Genomic DNA, 25,200 nt, shown 5'->3' with positions numbered 1-25,200 from the left:
GTCATCATCACGATACTTGTAAACAAACCATGCTCGAGTTTGATTGACAGATGACGTCAGACACAAACTAGTCTTTTTATCTCTGTCTTTCATTATACCACTGTCATGACTGTATTATCCCGGGGTAGTATCTAGGTATGAGAGGCAAGCCTTAGTTTTAACACATTTGCTAGTCGGCCAAATTGGCCTAAACCGGGGCCCAAACACAATACACATTTACATAGAAATTTTAAAGAAAAGATTGGTCAAGGAAACCTACATCAATATGTTGTCTATACTTCACTTGATCCAAATATATGATTTTTTTGGTGTAAACACTCGCACATGGAATTTTAGAGGGATTTTGACAGCAGTCGCACATAGAAAATCTGTACTATCATGAGGCTACAATGTATGCTGTTTTGTTTTTTAATTGATGCATTGAATATTGGCTGAATATTTTTAATGAAAGTCAATCTTTGACAAGATATAACTTTGCTACGTACGGAAAGTGCTACCGGTATGACAAAACGGTTTTCAGTTTTGGCTTTCTTTACTCAAGGGCTTTAATTTGATATAAAATGATGTGTGATCATGGCAAATTTGAATTCACCTTATTATCATGCGTAGGCCTATTGCGTATACTATTATTACATCCCAAGACTTGGGCAATTTTGAGTTTATTTGTGCACATAATTTTAGGCATATATCAAATTTATATTTTGTACTTGTAACTGTACAGCTATCATTTCTACCCTGACGTAAAGTTACCTGTTGTGTTATTTTCCTGGTTCACAGCAAATACCTGTATGCGTAACATAAATACCTCTTGGTGAAACAATATTACAAAAGTTTGATTTCTTATCAGGGAAATCAACTTTAAAGAAGAGAATAGTGTCTTGTGCCAGTACTTCCAAAGTTGAAATATATACTAATAACCATGTTGCCAAGTTATAAGCAAAAGTCTTTCATATTGGCGATGAAACGAAAGCGTCTAAAATAGTCAAATATCTTCCAATGAGGGCGTACAAGTGGTGATTTGGTAATCATGTTGAAATGCAATACAAAAGAATTGCATTGGAGTAAAGATAATGTACGGTAGTCTATTCATTCGTACCAATGGCAAGCTAATCTTATAATTGGTTGGGCCTATGCAAGACTCGGGTTTATTGTAAATGTTTATTTTTGCAGAGCTTATTTTCAGTTATGGATCATACTGATAAATTTCGCAACGGTGGGGGAGGAGAGGGAGTGAGATGCTTGAGACTGAACAAGTGAGAGTGGGAGGGGTGAGGAAGAAAGAGAGGAGAGGCAGAGACGGAAAGACTAGAAAGAGAAGAACTCGAGAGGAGAGAGTAGGGACCGGGAGGGAGTGGGGAGACTGATCATGGGGGGCGGCAGGAGGAAGCAAAATAGGGAGATGGACATTGATACGAGGGAAGGGCGACACTGTGGCCCAAAGAGCTTTTAAATAGAAATAGAGTCGCAATAGATTATAAAATCTTTTGTTCGTTTGATGCCGATTAGAAGTTGCGACAGGCTATTCATAAAAGTGGTACCATTGTTTCGAATAAAGGGGTTCCGCCATTAAATTGGTCACTGATCCGGCATCATATTAACGCTCTACACAACAGGCGAGTATCAATAAGTGACCACACTACAGTCATGTGTAAGGGCAGTCATGTGTAAAGTGGTACCATTGTACTCACGTATCCCAAATGTGTGCTTGTGTGGGTCTGAATTCTATAAGGAGGCTTTAGCTGTCGATGCAATCATCTTTACCACCCACCTGGCGTTAGGCGTTTCATTTAAATAAATTGAATGCTCTTCTGATCGATTACATATTAGAATGTATGAAGGCTGCCATGTCCAGTCCATATATCTATATTACACTATAATGGTAATCGCTATACGTATACATTTAAGTATAAGTATAGGCCTATAAAGGTTGTTTTTAAGAAATTTCCATTTAATTTTATTTTAAGAAAGAGATTGGTATAGAAAGAGTGGCATACCCAAAGAGGGGAGGGGGTTGGGGAGGGGCAGATTCACCTCTGTGAGAAGTCTTGGGATGGGAGGAATAGGGGAGGAGGGGATATGGAGAATGAGAGAGGGCTGGAGGAAGGGGGAAATAAAAAGATATAATAAAGACAAGTAGATAAATAGAAATATAAGGAAAATGATGGGAATGAGAGAGGGAGGGTGAGAGGGGACAATGAGAGCCAGGGACTGATAAAATGTAGGCCTAGGAAAGAATAAGTACAGAGAAGGGAAAAGAAAGGAATGACGAATACATTTAATAATAATTATTAGGACTATATAATAACTAAACACATAACAGCACTGGGCAGCCATTCGATGATGTCAATGCCTTTATTCGTTACGTAATGAAAACGCCCAGTCAGATGTATTTCACACCTACCAAACACAACTCACCCAATTTCGCAAACTGGACGTAGAATGTACACTCTCATGAATATTGATTGGCAACATTTTCCAATATGTCAGCGCTCTAATCGGAAACAATAGAACAATAGACCCTGCAGAGCGTTGCTGTGGCCCTGCACAAGTGCATTGGGGTGCGACAGGTTCATAATCGGACCTTTTGTGATTTAAGGGCTTATTTTCAACGTTTTTATAGAAAAATGTGGACTTTGTTATTCGGATTGGCATGCATTTTGTCAAATTAATGCAGATCAATTTAAAAATGTCAGATGAGAGGGCGCTAGACCATTAAAAACACCGGTGTTAACACCGGTGTTTCATAACCTTGTCTTGCCCGCTATTATTGACATAGGCATCCCCTCTATTGAAATAACCTGATTGGTACTTCAAAGTTAACAATGAAGTCAGATTACAGTAAACTTACTGAATTCCCTGCGTTTCAGTATCTGAACAATAGACTTACGGAAACTGACAAGATAAAAAGACCCTATGTTTTCTAACCACCCCCCTTTACTCAACTAGCGGGTCTCCCGCTAGTTTATGAAATATATTCACCAATATTTAAATAGGGAGCATGGTGGCCGAGCGGAACAGGCTACGACTCATAATCGGAAGGTTGCGGGTTCGAGTCCCGGCGCGCCATCGTGTTGTGCCCTTGAGTAAGGCACTTTATCTCGATTACTCCTCTCCACACAGGTGTGAAATGGGAGCTGTTATGAATACTGTCCATTGGCGCCGCCCAAAGGTATGAGCATGCCTTGGGCATTGTATGGCAGCTGACATATTCTAACGATGGCGGAATAAATGTAAAGCGCTTTGGTACATGTTCACATGTGAAAGGTGCTGTATAAATACCAACATTTATTTTTAATATCTATGATCAAAATTTTGCGTAATCGATCGTGATTTGTGCTTTGGTGACAATTCTATAAGTCAAACTAGTTAGTTTCTTAGAGAAGAGATATTTGTATTGCATACAGTATGTATAGAAAGAAAGGTCTATCTCTGGCTATTTAACGCGGCTGTGTACTCTAGCCATTGTTTCTTCCTCAAAATTGAGTTTTTATGATATGTTTGTACCTTGTTATGTTTTTTATAAATACAAGGAATGAAAATCCAGATTTGTAAACTCCAACTGCAATATTTTAAGGATTTTATTTCACTATTCCACTCGTGTTTGAAATTGAAAATGAAAGAAAATCTTTGTTGTACCAGCAAGGTACACGCACGCAACAACTCATCGCGTTGCGTGATCGCGCAATTTGTTAACGCTTACAAATCGCTGACGACATCGCGACGCTTATCTGCAAGCGGCGCATCTTATGGAAACACCACGGAAGCACTGATTTCACAAAAACCTAGTGGTCAAATGGCTCCGTTTTAGCTGATAAAATGTGGGTTTTTCAAGTTCTTTCGCCCGATTTAAAAAGTAAGTTATGAATGGATTTCGCTCAAACTTCTCAAGGGGCTGTGGATTTACCCGATGTTCACGTAATATAAGTTTCAAAATGTGACCACTTTAAACTTCAACGGCCATTATTTCAATGTTCATTTTCTCGGTAAAATGACGATTTAGGTACACGATAACTCAATAAAATCATCTATAGGTATTAGGTAAGCAAATATGATCATCGTAAAAAGCATGATCGACTCAAGAAACGGTTTTCTCATTTTTTTATATTTTGGTCTATTTCTGATTTTGGGCATCATTTTGTGCAAATAGGCATTTTTGAATTTTAAAAGTTCATTTTGATGCCTTATATGGTCAATATCTCAAAAAATAAGGCCAATATCAAAAAAATAAATAAACCGTTTTTGGAATGGAGCCTCAAGATTGAGCTAAAAACAAAATAAAATATTTTGGAAAGAGTGTTTTTTTGTTATGATGTACCTAACAAATATTGCCAAAAACTCACTTTTTGTGATTTTCTTCAAAATTGTTGTTTTTACCCCAAATCTGTATTTATATTAAGATTTATTGATGTCTTGCCTTCATAAAATGTATACTTTTATATATTTTTGCGAATAATTACAAAGTTATTGCACTTTTACTACATGCATGTCTGAGAGTACACAGCCACCTTAAGTCGGGCCTAAACTGAACTTGTTATTAAACGTTAAACAAGCCAAATATAGATTGGCCAGTGGATTTGCTTTTGGGCCAGCTGGAAACCATTTGATTATTGCTCCTTATATCTAGCCCTGAGTTACGAGTAATCTTTCGTAGAATTTGGTCAGTCAGTAAATTAGTATTATCTCCATCTCTCTTAGTTCTGGCATTCTGCAATCCATCACATCTTCCTTCTGAAGCTGTACTTCCTCTGAGTAGCCATTCAATTCACAGGAAGTTGAGCTTGAGACGGAAGATTGATGGAGTGCAGAATACCAGAACTAGGTCATTCTGTACACTTATTGACCAAGGCTACAAACATGACAAATCACCCATAACTTGTGTTTTCAGTCATTTGTTTTACAGTTTTGGTAAGTAATACAATAGAGGGTAGAGGGTATTCAATACAGTGTCACTCATGACTGTCACTGTCCTCCTCATTTGAATAAAATTCTGTCCTCCATAAGGCTGAGTTCACATTTAGAAGTATACGGTATTCGCTATACGATATATACGCTCATTCGATCAGGCTGAGTTCACATAGGAGTATACTATATGAACTTGGCCTATTCAAATGAGCGTATATCGTATAGCACACTCGGCAGTCCACGCTTTATAATGCGTGCCGGTTCGAAATTCTGAAAATTGGTGAAAGCGTGGGGGTTTAAACTTTTTGGGTAAAAAGCGTGGACTGATATAAAGCGTGGGATTAAAATAAAAAGCGTGGGGCTTCTTCCAACTTACAGTATATTTTTATTGAATGATAAAATAATCATAGTTACAAGAAAAATCACCAAAACTTGCACACTATGTCGCAAGATAAAATTCCATTTGATGCAGGCTCGCGCTTGTTTACGTGAATCCAGTGCAATGTACACAATATCCTCCCCCCGGAAGCGCTGCCAAAACACCTACGTCATATGCAAATGTCCGATTTTCCATGACGTGTTATTTTTCTTTACATTGATCGTATATCAGTGACGTCATTAACATGCATAATTGATTGAGCGAAGCAGCACGGAAGAAGTAGGATATAGTCGCTGAACACAGCGTACGTCAAGTTTCATGACAAGAACAACATTTGAACACCATAAAAAAGTACAGTTATTCATTAAAATGCTTATTTTACAGTGCAGTAGTAGTTTTTCACATATAATTTGCATTGTTCACGTAATGTATCAATTAACTTATTGGAGAGAAAAACATCGGACTCGCACATGTGAAATAGGTGCAGAATTCGGCGTACTTGATACTTCGAACCAAATTGCATGCGACTTTGTCAGTTTACAAATAGCGGAAAAAGCAAAAAGTGGTGGGGGTCAAGAATTTTCAGTATAAAGGGTGCCTCAGTAAAAAGCGTGGGGGTCAGGAATTTTCAGTATAAAGGGTGCCTCAATAAAAAGGGTGGGGGTAAAATAAAAAGGGTGGGAGTCAAACCCCACTGCCGAGTATGTATAGCAAATACTGTATACAGTATACGGTCATTTTCACAGTAAAGGGTGTAACTTTTGATTTTTAGGGTCAAAATTTCAAACCACTTAAATATGTTTCTGTTTACTGTAATCATGCATAGAAGCAACTTAAATTCCAGTAAAATAATGTTTCAAGGCTTAAACCTTTTGATTTCTGATAAAAAATTTGACATTTCCATAACATTTTGGTTAACATCTAAGAAAAAATGTATTTTACATAAGCTCAGAAAATTATGACATGAAAGCTGGAATACATGTGAAATCCCATTCCAAAGTGAGTCAACAGATATAAGTTAAATTTTATACCATGTTTTGCTATGTTTGTAATTGCAATTTTGAAAATTTTTAACATCAAGGGTCATTTGCATTGGAAATTTCCCAACCTTAAACATATTTTTAAAGTTTTAATTGGGTTCCTAAAATAATTTGAATGTCTAACTTCATGTACAAATACTACTTGATGAAAGGAACCTCCCAGCCAATTTTCACAGAAATTGGAGTTATTTTTTAGAATTGGCAATTCAAGCGATTTGTGTTTCGGAGGCTTCAGTTAACAACACAGGTGATCATAAAAGTAAAATATTTGGCTAACTACTACAAGTTGACATGAAAAATAGGTAAAAAATATCACATTTACCAATTTTCATGCTTTGCTTCTAAGTATTGAATTTCAGTTGTCACAAAAATTAAATTATCACAGCAAGTCATTTTTTTTGTTTCGGAGGCTTCATGTTAACAATGGTTAAACATTGCAGAAGTAGTTTTTTTGAAAACAACACTGTTGGGATCATCTAAGTTGTTATTTTCTTGTGTGTATTGAATCAATGATTCTATGCGGCAGATATTGTAGATTTATAACATGGTAATTTTTTCACCCATTTGTTAAGTATGGTGTTATTTGCATGTGAAGCCTCCGAAGCGGGCTTTCTTGGGTATCAGTATATTTTTCAAACATTAACCATAATATCAATTTTTTTTTAAATTTATGACATTCTGCACATATCATGTAACAATTACAATGCAGATATCAATATGGAACACACCAATTTAGATATGCATAGATGATAATTAACCTTATTGTTGTTTCAGAGGCTTCATTTGTTTCGGAGGCTTCAATTGTTAACGGAAAGTTTGTATTGGGTCCCATTTTCAAACGGTGATATATATCTCCATGATTTAAAAACAAGTGACTTGAGGATCTACTTTGCTACATTTTGATAAACAGATTGGATGAGCTCTTTTATTTATATTTGCCCAAGCTTGCTGAACAGTTTGTTTCGGAGGCTTCAAAAAAGTTAACGGAAAATCGGCTCTTTGAAGTCAAGATTTTATAAAAATTTTAAAAGCTTGCAAATCGACTAATTTTTGTTACCCATTTCAAGTTAAGATATCAACTGTTATGAATCAAGAAGAAGTGAAGAAATAACCAAGAATTATGAACCAAATCTATACCCATAAAGTTTGGTAACAATTGTTAACGGAAAATGAAGCCTCCGAAACGACAAATCTCAAGTCCGGTTCTCAAAAATACAGGGCTGTTCACAATTAAATCTAATGTGGCAGTGTTTACTGAACATATGACCGTACTTTCAGGATAAGAAAAATTATCCATGAACTAACTGAAGAAAACACAGGGTTTTACAAAAATGTTACTGTTTTTATAGTTTTTCAAAATGGCAATATTAGGTACATTTAAGCCTGCTAAAACTGAACGCAGTAACTCCCGAAGATGATTATGCTACCCAAGGTAGCTGCTAACTAGATGACTTATGTGGCCAAAAATCATGGAATTCTGTGGCTTTATTTGAACACTACGGATCAAAATGTTAAAAATCCAAAGTTGCACCCTTTACCGTGAAAATGACCATACACATGTACTTCTATGTGAACTAAAGGTACCACAGAGCACTTTGCATGATAATACAATAATTTAAACAGGTGATAGGTATGAATGGTTGTGAAATTGATCTAGAGACCTGTTCCTCTGTCATTTTAAGCTACTATGTATCTTAGAACTGCCCTCCAGCAATGATTGAACATGGCTGTCATTTCAGTTGTTTACCGTTCTGGTTGGTTTATTGCATAATTTATACTCTATTCTTAAAAGTCACATTACAGATTACTAAAGCAGTAGGGTCATTCCATGCCAATTCAACAAGGGGTGTACACCATACCTCATAGATTATTTTCTTAGTTAGGGTGTTGATTGATGTCAATGAGAAATGAAAAACCTGAAAATTTGAGCCTCAAAATTCTGTTTCCTTTTTTCAGCGGCTATTCAAAATTTAGGGGGGTTGGCATGAAAATTGTGTCGTCGCGTGAAAGTCTAACTTCAGGAGGCCATTTCTCCCAAACTACACCCCTAGAACATTCAAATGCTCTACTGGGGGTGGGGGGGGGGGTGGTTGGATGTAGATTTCAAATCAAATTCATATCTTGCTTCTAAACAAAGTTATAGGGCTCCCGAAATGGGAAAAATTTCATTTGAACCATACTCTGTGGGGCCTCGATCTGGAAACTAGAAATATTTTTACTGTGCAAAGAAATGGTGAGATGTATACAGTCACAGTATTGATTTGTCTACAAAGGGTTCTTGAACAAGAGAACTGCGCCATGTTTTTCATTGATTAGAACATTAAAATGCAACTTTTGATTTTGTTCCTTCCTTGGGTTTTCGATCACCATTTTTGCTCTTGCCTTTTTTATTTCATTTTAATGCAAGGCTGCCCTTTAAAGTGTTTTGTGTGAACACTATTAGATCCTGCGTAGAATTTTGCCAGATGTAAATATACTTGATCGCAGTTGTGTTTATAATAATAATTGGTATTGATTGATGTGTGTGTTCCATCATTGAATAAATTTACAGGAAATTCAATTTAATAATCTTCCTCTCATGAAGGCTGAGTGAGGCCTGTTTGTGTTAATCCTGGTGTTAGTTTGAAATCCAGGTTAATTTTTTTTGCTTTGGAGTCCTTTAAATATGATAATTAGAAAAGATCTTTTGAAACAGGTACGTAAGTAAATTTCCTAATTGTTCAGTGATCTGTTAATAAGATTGCGATCATGGAGTGCATGAAAATGCAAAGTCTCAGCCCTTCTACATGCTCGACAGGGTTCACAGGTTTTTGCCGCAGGTGGAAAAAACCATGGTTTTAACCATGGTTTTAACCGCGGTTTTAACCGCTTGGCAAAAACAGTTTTTGACGGCAAAAACTAACAAAAGTGATTTATAATTCAGTTTTTTCATCTCAAAACAAATTATTTTAAAGTTACAAAAATCATTTCCTGAGTGTATCAAGGCCAGATTTTGCCGGCAAAAACCGAACCCTGATGCTCGATGACCAATGGGACACCCATCTTGTTGTCATGGTTGTTGATCAAACAATCAGCCTGATTGTTATGCCTCCACCGCGAGGCATACTGTTTTTGCAATGTCCGTCCTTCCGTGCCTCCGTCCTTCCGTCCGGATGCGATATCTCAGGCATGGATGGGCGGATTGACTTCAGATTTTCAGGATAGGTGGGTCATGGTCAAAAACTCTGGCTACTTTTTTTTGGGTGAGATTCAAGGTCATGTACTGAGGTAAAAGGTCATTTGAGGTCAGAGGGCCCATTTTCCTTATTTACCTCTTTTCTCGGAGACTGGGGTCGTACGTTCCTCAAACTTGGTGGGTGGGTGCATCTTGACCCCAGACAGAACACGTTATATTGGTTAGTGGGTCAAGGTCTCCTGAGGTCATGCAGGGGTCATCTGAGGTCAAATTAGCAAAAATAGTCATATGGCCATGAAACTTGGTAGGTACAGTCAACATTTAGAGCCAAATTTTTGGAAGGTCATTTTGGGGTCATCTGGGGTCACCCAGGGGTCATCTGGGGTCAAATTAGTAAAAACTGTCGTATGGGCATGAAACTTGGTAGGTACAGTCAACATTCAGAGCCTAATTTTTTGAAGGTCATTTTGGGATCATCCAGGGTCACCCAGGGGTCATATGTGGTCAAATTAGTAAAAACTGTCATATGGGCATGAAATTTGGTGGGTACAGTCAATATTCAGAGCCAAATTTTTGGAAGGTCATTTTGGGGTCATCTGAGGTCAAATTAGTAAAAACTGTTGTATGGGCATGAAACTTGGTGGGTACAGTCAACATTTAGAACCAATTTTTGGAAGGTCATTTTGGGGTCACCAGGGGTCATCTGAGGTCAAATTAGTAAAAACTATTGTATGGGCATGAAACTTGGTGGGTACAGTTAACATTTAGAGCCAAATTTTTGGAAGGTCATTTTGGGGTCACCAGGGGTCATCTGAGGTCAAATTAGTATAATTACTATATGGGCATGAAACTTGGTGGGTACAGCCAACATTTAGAGCCAAATTTTTGGGCGGAGCCATTGAAAGGTTGTTTTGGGGTCATCCAGGTGTGATCTAAGGTCAAATTCAGTCTCCTCTTTTAGGCTTGAAGCTTTGTGTATCAACTTGTGAATTCCACATCACTCCCTTTGGTGGAGGCATCACGGTCGACGCTGTGCGTCGAAAACCGCGATATCCGAGAACCGCGGTCCATCTAGTTTATCACTGCTACCTTCACACTCATACATGTATGTATGTGATGTGATCAACCTAAATGAGTCGTCAGTTGATCCAGTTGACCAGGCAAACTTTCAAGGACAATTAAGTAGGCTTAAAATATAATCAAGTCAATGTTCACCTCTATACCACCAAACTTTGTACATCTCCCAACTTAATGTATTTTCCAGATATTTATAGCGGCCTTTAATATTGATTTTGATATATTGCCAATAATAGTGCTCAACTTACTTCGTATTTTATTGGTCTGCACAACTCTAAAATGACCATATCTCGGGAACAATGTAAAGTCCAGTTGTGACACGGTTTTCATCAAATGAAAGATCTGCAAAAAATGAACTTGAAAACTTTGGATTTGCCCACCAAGTGACTCATTTTGTTTGATCGCATCACATATGCTTGACCCCGGGTGCTTGACGCACAAGCAGCGCTACCCATTACTCTGAATAATTTGGAAATTAACTTTTCAGTTAATGAGAGATCTCCAGTTTAAAGCAGGGAGTTGATAAAAAGAGAAGAGTAAAACCTCAAATTAAATCATACTTATTGCAACATAATCTCCACCTTCTTTGGAAATTAAAATTTGTAATATCTGAAGTGGAAATAATTGTTTTTGTTATTGAGCTTTGTATTCAAGTTTTGCATGCTTTGTATTTGCCCAATGAGATCAACTATTCTGAGGACTCAAAGTTCATGCGAGTCATTCAGCTTTTATTTATCCTTTTGTGTGTCTGTTATTGTTGTGATTCAATTCAGAATCATTTAAATTCTATTTGAGAAGTTGTACTTGTAGTGTGGACTTTGTTCCTTTAAATGATTGGTATTTAAACAGCAAACATACTCCATTTGAGTGTCACTTCAAGCTGTTGTTAAAAGTATGTTTTGTTTTGATAACAAATGGGCTGTTCCAGTTGAAATTCATACACCCCCTGTATGGAAAATGTGTAATTTTGCATTTGGAAGCAGGCTCTTCCCTGCATGTGCATGACGTGCATACTATGTTTAGCAAGGTGAAAGAGTTGTAATGGGGCACATCCAGGAATTTTCAAAGTCAGGCGCCGCTCTGCAAAAATTAGTGGGAGGGGCGTGCCAGGTGCACCCCCCTTAAATCCACCCCTGTATATGGTGTATATGCATCGCTGGGAATGGTACGGTAGTGGTTTATAGTAGTAGCATGTACTTGTTCTTTGTGGAGGGGACGGTGGCAGGCCCTCTCTGATATTACGCGCTCCAAGGCCACTTTGCAGCCAGCGCGAGGAACTGGGAAACAGATAGTGAAAATATTGAATGGTAATCAACTTTAGAGCTGTCACATTTTATGTGTGAATGACACATTTGTATAATAATGTGCTAAGCAGCATCTTCATAGATCTTTGTGGAACTTCTGGTTTATTCCCTGTGAGTCATTTTGGTGAATTCTTGTGACTTATAGTGAGCAATCCAGATAGTATCTATAGGTTAAACTCCACAAAACCAAACCAGCCGGAACTTGTGAACATGGTGGTTTTAGGTTCAAAAGGGCTGTTCTGAAATATCTATGCTATGTACTCAACTTGACTTATTACACAGTAACAGCTTCATTCCTTTAATGTTACTGGCAAAGTGCCATTTGTAGAGAACACTTTGTATTCATATATATGGCAATAAATTCAGAGGCAGAAATTGTCACATTATAAAGTGAACGTCAATTAAATTTTAAGTTAATCATTAAATTGCATGCAATAATAGAGAACTTGAGTTTTCGAAACATTGATTTACTGCGTTCCCCAATCCATGTGTAGTCACTGCTAATGTCATCACATATTGACAGCTCCAAGGAAAATAATTGATGTCTGGTAATTGTTCATTCACCATTGTTTTATTGATTATTATCCAACACTTTCATCATGCTCCCACTCGCTAGATATAGAATGACAAAATAAAAAATACACAGGAATGTGTTTGAATGATGTGTTTAAAATTATGAAAAGTGTGGGCTTGAAATTACCTTTTGATATGTTAAAATTACTGAGAATAATTTATGATTAATTATGTTTTAGAAAATAATATGCAGATAGATATGTTATTACTCATTATGATATTGTGGAGATTCTTGTTAGTGGTGTCAAAAGTTGAGTCATTGACTCATTGGTTGATATAAGTGTGAAAATTTGATAATTTTGGTGTGATTTGTGGGTGGAAATTGATATTAGTAAGGTGGCTATTGGATGGTACTGGCTTGATTAAAATTAGTCAAGAATTTTATAATGGGAATTATTGGCACGGTTATTGGGTAGTACAGCTGCTAAGCTCCCAAACAGGGAGCCATTGTGCACTTTTTAGTAGAAGCATGGGAATTTTCACACATGAAGTACAATGTCCAATGTTGATTTGATAATTTTGAGCAAAAGCCAGGGCTGTACTTGGACTTGACTTCACAAGTATCGCAACAGGCGTCTTGTGTAACACAGCAGGCCTAGGGTGTATGTAAAATCCTATGTTATTTTAGGCTTGACATTAGACTTGTTCTTACACCAGCCATGTAGAGTCAATTACGTTAATTTCTATTCATAGGCAGGTGTAATTGGTTTCAGGCTAGGATGTCTTATTATTTGAAGGGATTTTGAGACAAATGGAACTTGTCCGAGCAAGGTTTACACTGATGGGGTTACATCCTGGCTGTAATGAGTGATCCTTGAATGGTCATTCTGTATTCATTACTTGCTATGATAATATGTGCCCATCCACCACAAACTGGTCATATTGTAGGGATTTTCCATTTTGAGATACAATCAAAAACAGTATATGGATTTCTATGTAAAATATATTAGGAATTTGACCTTTAATGAACCATAACTTCACTTCCAGATGTCCGATGAGGCTAGTTGAAGTGTCATTGTAAAGCTGAAATTGCATTCTTTCAAAATCTGCAATAAACAGAAAATGATCTAGAGCCGACTTTACTACCACTTTGTGGTGGATGGTCACATATGACTTGCAAAATGCCATCGGGTAAATCATCTGATTGTCCTGATTCAGTGGGGTGTAGCTGTACAGGTGAATTGTGTCTGGTTACGGTCACAGGGCCATGTGATCCACATCATATGGCTAGTTTTTGGACAGCTCTGAATGTTTTATGAGACATAGCTATGAGATCAGTAACTTGTATGAATTTGCCTTGCAAAGTGTGTATCTTGTTCTTGCTTGGCAAATTATTGACATGTCTTTCTCTGTCACAAATGAGATATCCAGGTCCATGCGCAGTTTTGCGCACCCCCTCATTTGCAAAAGTATAACTTTTTCAAAATCTGCACCCCAAAAAAAATCAGGCCTGGCCACATCATACAAATATATTTTTGTAAATAGAAAGCAATTTAAGACTTCTACGCTACTCAAATTTCACTCACCGGAGCGCTTTCACCGGATCAACTGGTGCTTTCAGCAGGTCAACCGGCGTCTTCAGTGGATGTTAATGTGGAGCAATAACATGGGTTGACCCGGTGAAAGCGCTACTCAAATTTCACTCACCGGATCGCTTTCACCGGGTCAACCGGTGCTTTCAGCAGGTCAACCAGCGTAGCTCAGCGTCTTCAGCGGATGTTAATGCCGAGCAATAACATCCGCTGGCGCTGGTTGACCAGTGAAAGCTTTACTCGGTGAGTGAAATTTGAGTAGCGTGAGAAGTCTAAAATTGCTTCCTATTTATCTTTACCGCTACATGAATATACGGTACATTATCATATATTTTTGTATTTTTATAAGATTTGTTTTTGTAGATGAGATTTAACAAAGACAAAGTCTCCTGTAAGTATCTAATTATAGCGACTTGAAAGCCCGGCTTGAAAGATGCTTGGTATGAACCCCAACTATAAATTCTGAACAGGGGAAGAACAAAATTAAAATTGTTGCAAGTGTCATATCATGTATGCCTATTTTTGTAACAACTTTGTCATGATAGAACATGTTTTCAAACAAAAATATGGGGTCTTTGGTTGACAGTGATGCTGAAAATTGGGGTCTTAACAGATACATGTAAGCATCACCTCCAGAGTTGGAATGCAGCCCACTCGTCCTCACCCTACCTGCAATGTGACAAATTTAACTAATAGTATGGTCGTTGAAGATAAAAAACAGGTACTACCCGGAAAAAATTGTTAACAAGCTGATTTTTGCACCAGATAGGTAGAATGCATTATAGAATAACATATCCAAAATCCGCAAAAATCCGCCATGGGGAAATTGTTTTATCCAAGATGGCCGCCAAAATGCCCACCAAAACATATAATTTGCTGTATCTCAGCTTCTGAAGCATGATGATGCTTTTAGTGTCTTTGAATAGGTGTAAGAGGTCAGATAATTCATATGTGAACATATTTAGAACACTGATGTCTTCTTTCACACTAAAATCCAAGATGGCCACCAAAATGGCCGCCATACCATATAATTAGCTGTATCTCAGCTTCTGAAGCAGATATGATGATGATTTTAGTAATTTTGAATAGGTTTTGGAGGTCATGTGATTCAAAAATGCAATTATCTATAACACTGATGTCTTCATTCACACAGCAATCCACGATGGTTGCCAAAATGGCTGCTACCACATGATATAACTGGCTATATTTTTGCTTCTGAAGCATACATGAACATGACTTGCTGTGTCTTTGTATAGGATTGAGGGATGAATTTATTACGTATATAACGCACTGAAGTCTTCCCTCACATTCGAATCCAAGATGGAAAACCAAAATGAATATAATATACATAATATAGCTACTGAAGATGCTTTTAATCTATCGTAGAATAGGTTCTGGGGGAATAGGTTTTAGGGGTCAGAGATTATAATTTTGCTATTACTTAAACACTGCAAGTAATAATCTCCTCAGTATTTCAGCAAATTTTAAGACATTTAAGTCCATTTTTGCGATATTAGCATCCGTTACTTCCACAAGGAATCCTGGAGGAGAGTTTACACATGTATCGAACAAACTGAAGCAAGCTTTGAGGTGCTGAATCCAAAATAATCTGTCATTGTAACTTGTGTACATATACTCATGTACTGATGCAGAGAGTTTCAAAGTGAACCCTATTGTAATCATCAAAGTCAAATGCAAATGATTCTGCAGGCTGTGCAAATATGCCGCTCTTTCAGCAGGTAGAAGCTTCTGTGCATTAAGAGATGTCTTGTTTGAGGATACCACAGTGATGAATTTGGAGAAGAGTAGACCGTTTAGAGAATCTCCTTACTTGCTACCATCCCGGGCCACCATATAAGATAACAAACAATCTGATGCCGGATTCACCAATTTGTTGAACTTGTTCTACTGTCTCCTCGGGATTGCTCATCACCACAGGCATCTGCTGTAATTCCTGTGACTGTTTGTCTTCAACAGATTAGTTTTCCCGTGTCCAAATGTAGCAGAAGTGGTGTCACAACAACCACTCGATGCACGGATGAACAGGAGATGGAATGTCACTACTTCACCAGGTCCTTAACTTTCTATACCACCAACCCTTTCTTCTGTAACATTTGATTATCACCTTTAATCCTGCCATCCCGGGTGAGGCAGCTTGTGCCTTGTTCAAACTTTCCAACTGCATCTGTGAGCTACAAGTTTTGGCTCACCAGTAAGAAGCTTAAGCTCAATATGGCCAATACTGAGTTTTTTGCTGCCTCTTCTGACTATCACTACATTAATCTCAAACACCTCACCCTTTGGATGGGTTGGAGATCTCTGTATCTTCATTCATAAAGAATTTAGTGGTCATTTTTGACCATGACATGAAGATGTCCAGTTATGTTGCGCATTTGTCCAAAACTTTGAACTGAAAGATTGGCAATATTTTTTTGAGGATTAGGCGTTTCCTCAGTTTTGATGCGTGTACCAATGCGGTTTAGTCCAAGATTGATTACTGCTCCTCCTTGCTCAATGGCATTTCCCAAAAAACCTCACCCACCTGCCATGCCTGCAGCTTCTCCAGAATAATGCGCCAGACTCAATTTCAGAGAGCCAAAATATACTCATACTTCTCCTTTGCTTCATAGTCTGCACTGGCTTCAAGTTGCTAAACGTGTCCAGTTCCGCAATCTCGTCTATGTTTATAAGGTCCTAGCTTCATCTACACCTGAATACCTGTCCTCCATACTTCACACTCGTCATTCTGGGTCCTCATTGCCCTCTACTGCTGCCACTTGCCTTTCCATTCCAAGATCCCACAAGTTGGCTGGTGACAGAGCATTTTCCATCATTGCCCCTGTTTTATGGAATGGCTTGCCTTCCCACATTCGTGACTCTGCAACTGTCTAAACCTTCAAAAAGAACCTGAAAACTCACCTATTCACCTAATGTTTCCTCCCTCTTGCAGTTTTCCTTTTCCATAGCGCTTTGTTTTTTCATTTAAAAAGCGCTCTCTAAGTCTGTGTATTATTATATTATTATTATTATTATTATTATTATTATTATTCCTCTGAATGGAAGTAGATACCGGCCATATTCTGGTTCCAGTGGTAAATCAAAAGTATAATACCTGTGTCATCTGCTACCTCTGCTACTTCTCTTCCTTAAGGCAAATTGAAGGGTACATGCCACTATCAAGGTATCTACATATCTAGTACTATCATTGTGCACGATCTGAACATTGGCTTCCAAGTATCTACCCAGCAAAGAGATGATCTAACCATAGACCATTAAATGGTCTATGATCTAACTTATTTGTCATTCATGGTGATTGCATCACCTGTGACAAGACAGGGCGGTTGGGATACATTACGTTATGAATTACATTATGAATCTTAAAGAAGCGTCAGGTAAAAGAAGTGACCAAGTGAGGTCTTTAGATCATCTGATTTCAGCAATTCAGGTTGATAAACAGAAAATTCATATTAAATCATCTGCTTTCACGCCTTGTAGCTAGAGTATAGAGGAAAGACAGCGTGACTTCATACTATATGATCTTACCACAACTCCCACTTCTCTATTGAAGGATAATGCTATAATGTGTATACCAGTGAAAGCACAGCTAGCAAAGCCTAAACGGTGTGAAATCGTCTTAGCAAAGGGAGCAACTTATGCATGTTCTTGATGGCAGCGCTCTTTCTTCATAAGGTTTAAATGAAGTAAAAAAGATGTAGCAATGCAATTGTCAATCATGTGCGTTCAAGATATGGAAACTGTTGCGTTGTTTTTGATGGCTACGCACATGGTCTGTCAATAAAAGACCCGATGATGAGCACCAGAGAAGAGTGGGGGAAACATGTGCAGATATCCAGCTCACAGAATCTATGAAGGCTCACCACAACCAGCAGATCTTCCTCTATATCTCAAATTGAGAAGAACAAATGTCAGTTCATCTCGTTGCTGGGTCGATACATTGATAGTAAAATGCAATCTAGATCAATCAGGAATTACAGCAGCTATCTTGAGAGCTCTCTTGAGGCGACAGTAGAACAAAATTGGTGAAGCCGGCATCAGATTGTTTGTTATCTATATATGGTGGCAAGTAAGAAGATTCTCTAGCTCTAAACGGCCTACCCTTCACCAAATTCATAACTATGGTATCCTCAAGCAAGGCATCATGTAATACGCAGAATCTTCTACCTACTGAAAGAGCGGCATATTTCCACAGCCTGCAGAATCATTTGCAAGCGGGTGCGCAATGCTTTGGGTTAAGCTCACAACCAATGACTTTGATGATCAAGAGCATAAGAGCATCCAGAACATATTCAAAGATTAAAATCATCATCGGCTGTATAGCGAGAGCTAATTATGTATAATAGTACTTTGAATAGTCATTTTGGCAGCCATCTTGGATTCCTGTGTGAATGAAGACATCAGTGTTTTATATAATTGCATATTTGAATTCTATTACCTCCAAAACCTATTCAAAGACACTAAAATCATCATCATATCTGCTTCAGAAGCTGGGATACAGCTAATTACATGTTGTGGCGGCCATTTTGGCAGTCATCTTGGATTCCAGTGTGAGTGAAGACATTGGTGTTCTAGATGTGTCCAAATTTGAATTCTCTAACCTCTTACACCTATTCAAAGACACTAAAATCATCATCATATCTGCTTCAGATGATGATATACAGCAAGTTATATGTTATGGCGGCCATTTTGGCGGCCATCTTGGATAAAACAATTTCCCCACAGCGGATTTTTGCGGATTTTGGATATGTTGGTCTATAATGCATTCTGATTGTCTGGTGCAAAAATCAGCTTGTTAACAATTTTTTCCACGTCAAAATGTTCAACGACCATACTATAACCTTGATATAGATCGATGAATAATATTGATTAATTAATCTCTTTTTAAGTTAGGCGTGGCACAACCTAACTTATTCTTCATTTTCTTCTTGTTCTTCCTTCTTTTTATTTTTAAACATGTGAATTAAACTTGTCTACATTTTCCATGGGCAAGGAAAAGGCTAGGCCGGGTTACTAATGTTAGGATAGCCTGGTCACTTGTAGACAGAAAACCAGTCACTAATATGATACAGATGGCATTATTATATCCTCCAGCATGTCTGCTTCAAAATGTCAGTCTGTCTTCATGATATGCTCCAAAAATTGACAGCTACTTGCATTGTCTTGTTGTTTTTTTAAACCCAGTTTCAAAGTTTGGAACAGACCATATATTATTTTTAGCTGGGCTATGACCAGCTCTACTCCTTCCTTACTGACACCCCTTTTGTTCTTAGCTTGTTGGTGGTGTACAAAATTGCATCTGGCCCAGTACCGCAATACTACCAAAGCTACATAGCTCAGCAATGGTGCGAGAACCTCCCTAGTTTTCAGTGGCGTAGCGAGAGGGGGGCACATTAGGGCGTGCTGAAATGGCGATTGTTAAAAAAATGGGGTCAATGAAACTCAACATGAAAAAAATATAGTAGGCGTTATTGCAGTGTAACTTTTGCACCTTGCATGGGCGCTACCCGGGGGCGCTATTGTATGGTTTCAACATATTCGCTATTATGTTTAACAAGTAATAATTATTTGTCTTTGTATTTCTTAATCAGTTTTACTTTTTACTAAATGTGTAATCCCTGATTTAGCAACATTTTTACTTGATTATGTTGATAAAAATATAAAGGGACAAAGACTATTTTTGCATCTTTAATTATTGAGGTGTGTAGTGAGTCATCTAGCCAGGATGAACCGGGTTGAACTTTTCACCAATTTATAATAGAGCTATCCGAGGATCCCAGGAGATTGAAACGATATCTATTTATAATTTTGCCTGATTCATTCACAAAACATGTGGATAAAAGTTATGGAGTGGACTCAGTGGAGATTTACTAGGTATTATATAAATAATTATCTCATTGTCTATTTGTCTGGTCATTTTGATCATAGATAGTGAAGGAGAAACAAAGTATATATCTATAATCTTTCTGTCTGGACATTTTTAATAGAGCGGACAAAGTGTCTAGAAAGGAATAGTTTTCTTGCGGAGTTGCTCACTTCCTGAGATGTTGATGGCTTGATGCATTGTATAAATAATACAGTAGGCTAATGGTCAGAATTACCATTTCTCGATATTAATATTCAGAATTGTGGATTTTATTTTTAAGGTGCCAAGATTTTAAAGAAAAAGAATATAGTTTATCACCATTTGTTAGCAAAGTCTTGTTAGTGGATGGGACTGTGTTTGGTAATTTGGTGTGTGCACCAGTATGCATGTTGGACGAAATTAGTATTATACTCCGGGATTATACTCTTTGCAGTGGCGTAGCGTCCTGGGGGCATGTGCCCCCCCCCTCCCCATCGATCTGAAATTTTTAAAAATCCCATAGGAAAATTGCCGAAAAATGGCTTGTGCCCCCCAATCAGACCGGTGCCCCCAATCATGGTGGTGCCCACCCCCATCATGGTCGGTGCCCCCCCCCCAATGTGATGACCCACGCTACGCCACTGACTCTTTGCAATCAGGACCTTGTGGACTCCATACACAAGACTACAGCATGAACTTTCCTATAAATTAAGGTAACAAACAAAATGCTTAAAAATTGTCAAGATTGTGACATAAAGTGAATTTGAAGGTAAGCCCACTCAAAATAGATCACAACTATATACAACCATGACAACCACAGATTTCCAGACTATTTTGTTTCATATAGGCCTATTGAATAAGTCATCATCATCAGTGCAGTATTTATTCACTATAAGCAGCATCTGCATACATTTCAATTCAAAATCTCTTTAATGTGTCTTGTAGCATTATGGTTGAGGTGCACAGCATGCAACGTGTATGAAGCATAAAATTGGATTTTAATCAGGGATTTAATACAATTTTATCAAAATTGTGATCCAATGGAATAAGATCCTTCATAAAAGTAATAGAATCTGGCTAGTCATGCATGAAAACATCTTTCACAAATCATTCATATAATCAAGTCATCATGATAATCACCTAAATCTAGCATAGGATATTACATGATGTAATAAAACTCAAGGAAATCTACCTTTATTGAAGAGTAAGCTAGTGTACAATGTATAATACATCATCACAATTTTTGAAATCTTCCTTTTTCAAGTTTTTCTACTTTTTCCTCCCATCAAATATATTTTTATTTTGGCATTTATCAATATTTTTGAATTTTGCATTTTCTGAAGTAGGCCTACCAAGGTATTTGCTCATTGGTGTCACTTTGAATCATTTTTCTTGTTTTTAAACATTGCAAAAACAGTTATTGTGAAACCAGAAGGATAGCAGATATGACAAATATTTTAGCCAAAAATGGACTACCACTGATAATTTGTGACTCATCGTGTTAATAATAGTGCAATATTTCTGCTTGTGGGTTGTCTGTGTCATAACTGAACACATTCTGCATGCTGCAGTGATTGCATACACACAGTAGGGACTTGTCTGCTGGATGGATGGAGGGAATCTGTGTACTTTTGAAGATTACTTCTGGAATTGCTTGCTTCTACATATATCTATGGTCACCCTATGGTTGTACACTTATTCTTGGAATGCTTTAGAGAAGCGGTACATTCTTGTGGAGTAGCAGATCATAAAAAAGTAGGCTGCTGTCTTAATATGGAATTGTAGTATTGCTCAAGTGGAAATTTGATGTGCAAATTTGTTGGGAGTAGCTGTTTACCCCGCTGTTTACAAAGTTACTGCCAGTACAGTGTAGCTATAGTTTATGCTTTATATTAGCAATTGTGGGGTTGAATGTGGTTGCAGGATGCAATGGTTTTGTGTAACTAATTGACTTGTAATTGACTGATACACTACACAGTACAGTACCAATGCTGCTACTATGGTACTGCACCAGTACTATATATACTGGTACAGTGGTACTGCCCCTGGTACGTACCAGCCAAGTAGTACCTTGGCCTGGTACCTTGGCGATTGGTGACATACCTGTGCAGATGGCCCCAATAGGAATTTTGTACATATTAATATTATTGTTTGCTGCTTGTTTTAAAACATTTTCCACAATTGATTGGATATGTCAAATACGTACTTTTATGATCATTCAAATATAGCATAGCTATTTCAGCAATTGTGAAATAGCAGGATATGTATACTTTAAATGATAATTTGCAATGTGAGTTCAATTTCAATTCACTGCAGGAATATATTATGGGAATCTATCTGTTCATTTGATTTGTGGCACTCTGGAAATCTTTACAAGAATCAATGTGACTTTGAATGCTATAGGGCTGGGGCTCTCAACTTCATTTGTTCGACGGCCACAAAGGAGCCAAACGCATTTCAAACACACATGCTTGAGGGCCAAATATGACCCCATTTCTTATGTTTTCCTTTACATTTTAGAGGTGTTCAAAGGCCAGATATCAGGCCAGATTTGGCACACTAGCTGCAAGTTGAGAACCAGGGGGATACTTAGTACAAATGACCACACAGGGACGTGCCGCAAACATGGATAGCATTTTCAGCCTTTTGTTATAACAATGACCCCATCAAGATGGATCTTTTTTTTTCAAAATTTTCTCAATTTTTCCCCGAAAAAGTTACATTTTGACTCACTGTAGCCAAAAATTTTGAAATTTCACAAAATTTTGGGGAAAAGTTGTAAAAACTAAGATAATTTGTTAAATTATGACTTTTGGTATGTCGATGGGTCAAAATTTCTTAAAAAATTATTTGTATATTGATGGGTCCACTTTCAAATTATCAGCAGCCCACCCCTACCCAAACCAAACTTGAGTACCCCCCCCCCCTCTGGTGATATAAATGAAAGCATGTCATATTGATAATTTCTCATTTCTTTTCAATTTCTTCTGATACAGGTTGTCAGGACATACAACAGATCTTGTCATGTAGACCGTTCTACTCATTGAAAGTATTACCAGACCGTGCAAGAAGACTCAGTGTGTGCTGCATATCAAGTCAGGATGGGTGGCAACTGTGTATCTACCTCGTATTCAACCAAAGAACCAGCCCCCGAACCAGCCACACCCGCCCAGACACCAACAACAGACAAACCAGGACAGATATCTAAGAATGGCAAAGGCTGGGGACATGACACCAGTATGTGCCCAGATGATCCCGGCTATCCACCGGACAGTCCCGGCGCAGAGAAAGAATTGGAATGGGATGGGTTACAGATGGGGATGAACGAACATGGAAGTTATATGGTGTTAGATAAAGAGGAGCCGGAATTGTACAATCCACCTAGTCGGCTCAGAGATGAGAATGAGACGGAGGAGAACGGATTGTGTAAACGATGCAAGGATTCGTTCGAGAGGTCATTTCGGCCGTGTTTAGCAAAGCATAACAGACTAAGTCAGAATCCAACATGCTGCCAGAGATTTAGATACATGTTCTTATGTCCACCGCACGGTGTATTATCACGCTGGCTTACGCTAGGGCTTATAGCGTTCCTTATTTGGGCAGTTCTGTGGTCTATAACAGGATCAGAAACATTACCGGGAGGAAATTTATTTGGATTGTATGTACTTATTGTGTGCTGCTTTATGGGAGGATGGCTTATAGCAAAGATTTATTTGCCGCCTCTTTTAGGTAAGTGATTGTTACTTTTATTGGTGTGTATAAGCCTGGTAGTTGATGAAGAGATAGGGTCCGGGGATAGGGTAAACTAACAATACCAAATATTACAGTGTGAAGTGACTGCATGCACAAGCAACCCACATGCTCCAATTGTGCAATCATGGAAGCACAGATACAAAACACTGGCCGGGCAGCGTAAATTCTCATGGCTTGCTTATCCCTGGTCTTGTGCTCCGCACATCTAGTGGTCGGAGGTTCAAAACCAGACAGGAGAAAAAACTTTTCTCTTCATCTTTCCTTCTTCCCCTCCCCTCGCCAAAAAAAAGCAGAAAGAAAGTTGGAGTTAACTTTTTAAATCATTTTAAGAGGGAATAGCTACCATATTTGCTGTGTTTAAAAACACCCCTGTAATAAATGCCCCCATCATTTTTCCATGAAGATGTATTTTCAATTTCATGGTATTAATGTTGCGTGCATATCGTACTAATGAATTGTTGCGAACAAGAACTATTTACATTGGCCCATTTTCAAAACAACGCCCCTGGACCATGACTGCCTTTGAAAAAAAATAACCTTAAGTAGACATTGTATAGTGCCCGTGGACCATGAGGGTCTTTGAAAAAGAATAACCTACAATGCACATTGTGTAGTGCCCCTGGACCATGAGGGTCTTTGAAAGAGACAAACCTAGACGTAGACATTTTTGGCACCACATTGTGGCAATTGAGCTTGAACCTTGTGATGTACAGATAAATCTCAGATAACATCGCTTTATATTAGATACATGACAACCTTTTGACCTAGATATGAACAGTGAACTTTGTTCATAATTCTCCCCCAAAATTGTCAGACCTGAACAACTTTACATACATGGACTGATGGGGATGAATTAAACATGGAAGTTATAGTGGTAGATAAAGATGAAACAGAACTGGTGTACAGTCCACCGAGTCGCCTTAGAGATGAGGATGAAATAGAGGAGGAGGAAGAGGAGGAGGATGGGTTTTGGAAGCGGTGCAAAATTCATCCAAGAGGTCGTTGCGGCCGTGTTTGGCAAAGCATAACCGGCTAGGTCAGAATCCAACATGCTGCCAGAGATTTAGATATGTATTCTTATGTCCACCGCACGGTGCTCTATCACGCTGGCTTACGCTAGGGCTTATTGCTATCCTTATTTGGGCGGTGCTGTGGTCTATAACGGGATCTGAAACACTACCGGGAGGAAATTTATTTGGATTGTATGTACTTATTGTGTGCGGCTTTATCGGAGGATGGCTTGTGGCAAAGATTCATTTGCCGCCTCTTTTAGGTAAGTGATTGGTACTCTCCTATTAGTGTACATGCCATATAGGAGAGCCAGAAAAGATATTTTACCCTTCCCAGAATCCTTTGCAATTGTATCCGTATTGATCAGTGTGTGGGTTAAGCATTTTTTGGTCATCATACAGACGCATCTCTACATACATACATCAGAGCTCATTTTTATGGTCATCTTTCAAAACTTCAGGGAATGATAATTTAGGAAAAGCATCTGATTAGGTTTTAATTCAAGATTATATTTTAGGATTTAAATGCCATAAACATTCAGTATGCCACAACTCAGGAGTATTTACAACAGATCTGCAAACACTTATATTATAC

At 38.1% G+C, this 25,200-nt stretch overlaps 1 protein-coding gene across 2 annotated transcripts in view; it reads left to right on the top strand.

Moving 5' to 3' along the window:
* The window catches only part of LOC140171902 (sodium/hydrogen exchanger 9B2-like), a 39,805-nt gene that overhangs the window by 4,046 nt on the left and 10,559 nt on the right, over nucleotides 1-25,200 (top strand). Inside the window, exons 1-2 of one of the 2 annotated variants that reach the window (XM_072195245.1) lie at nucleotides 21,466-21,597; nucleotides 22,839-23,571. In XM_072195245.1, the coding sequence (XP_072051346.1) occupies nucleotides 22,944-23,571 (628 nt within the window). In that variant the 5' untranslated portion in view covers nucleotides 21,466-21,597; nucleotides 22,839-22,943. Of the gene's footprint in view, nucleotides 1-21,465; nucleotides 21,598-22,838; nucleotides 23,572-25,200 lie in introns of those variants that run through there. The other variant, XM_072195244.1, reaches the window with a different exon arrangement.

Source organism: Amphiura filiformis, chromosome 15, assembly GCF_039555335.1.
Source record: "Amphiura filiformis chromosome 15, Afil_fr2py, whole genome shotgun sequence".
NCBI classification, from domain to species: Eukaryota; Metazoa; Echinodermata; class Ophiuroidea; order Amphilepidida; family Amphiuridae; genus Amphiura; species Amphiura filiformis.
The sequence above is the reverse complement of the archived record's forward strand: the minus strand, read 5'-3'. Positions and strand labels throughout refer to the sequence as shown.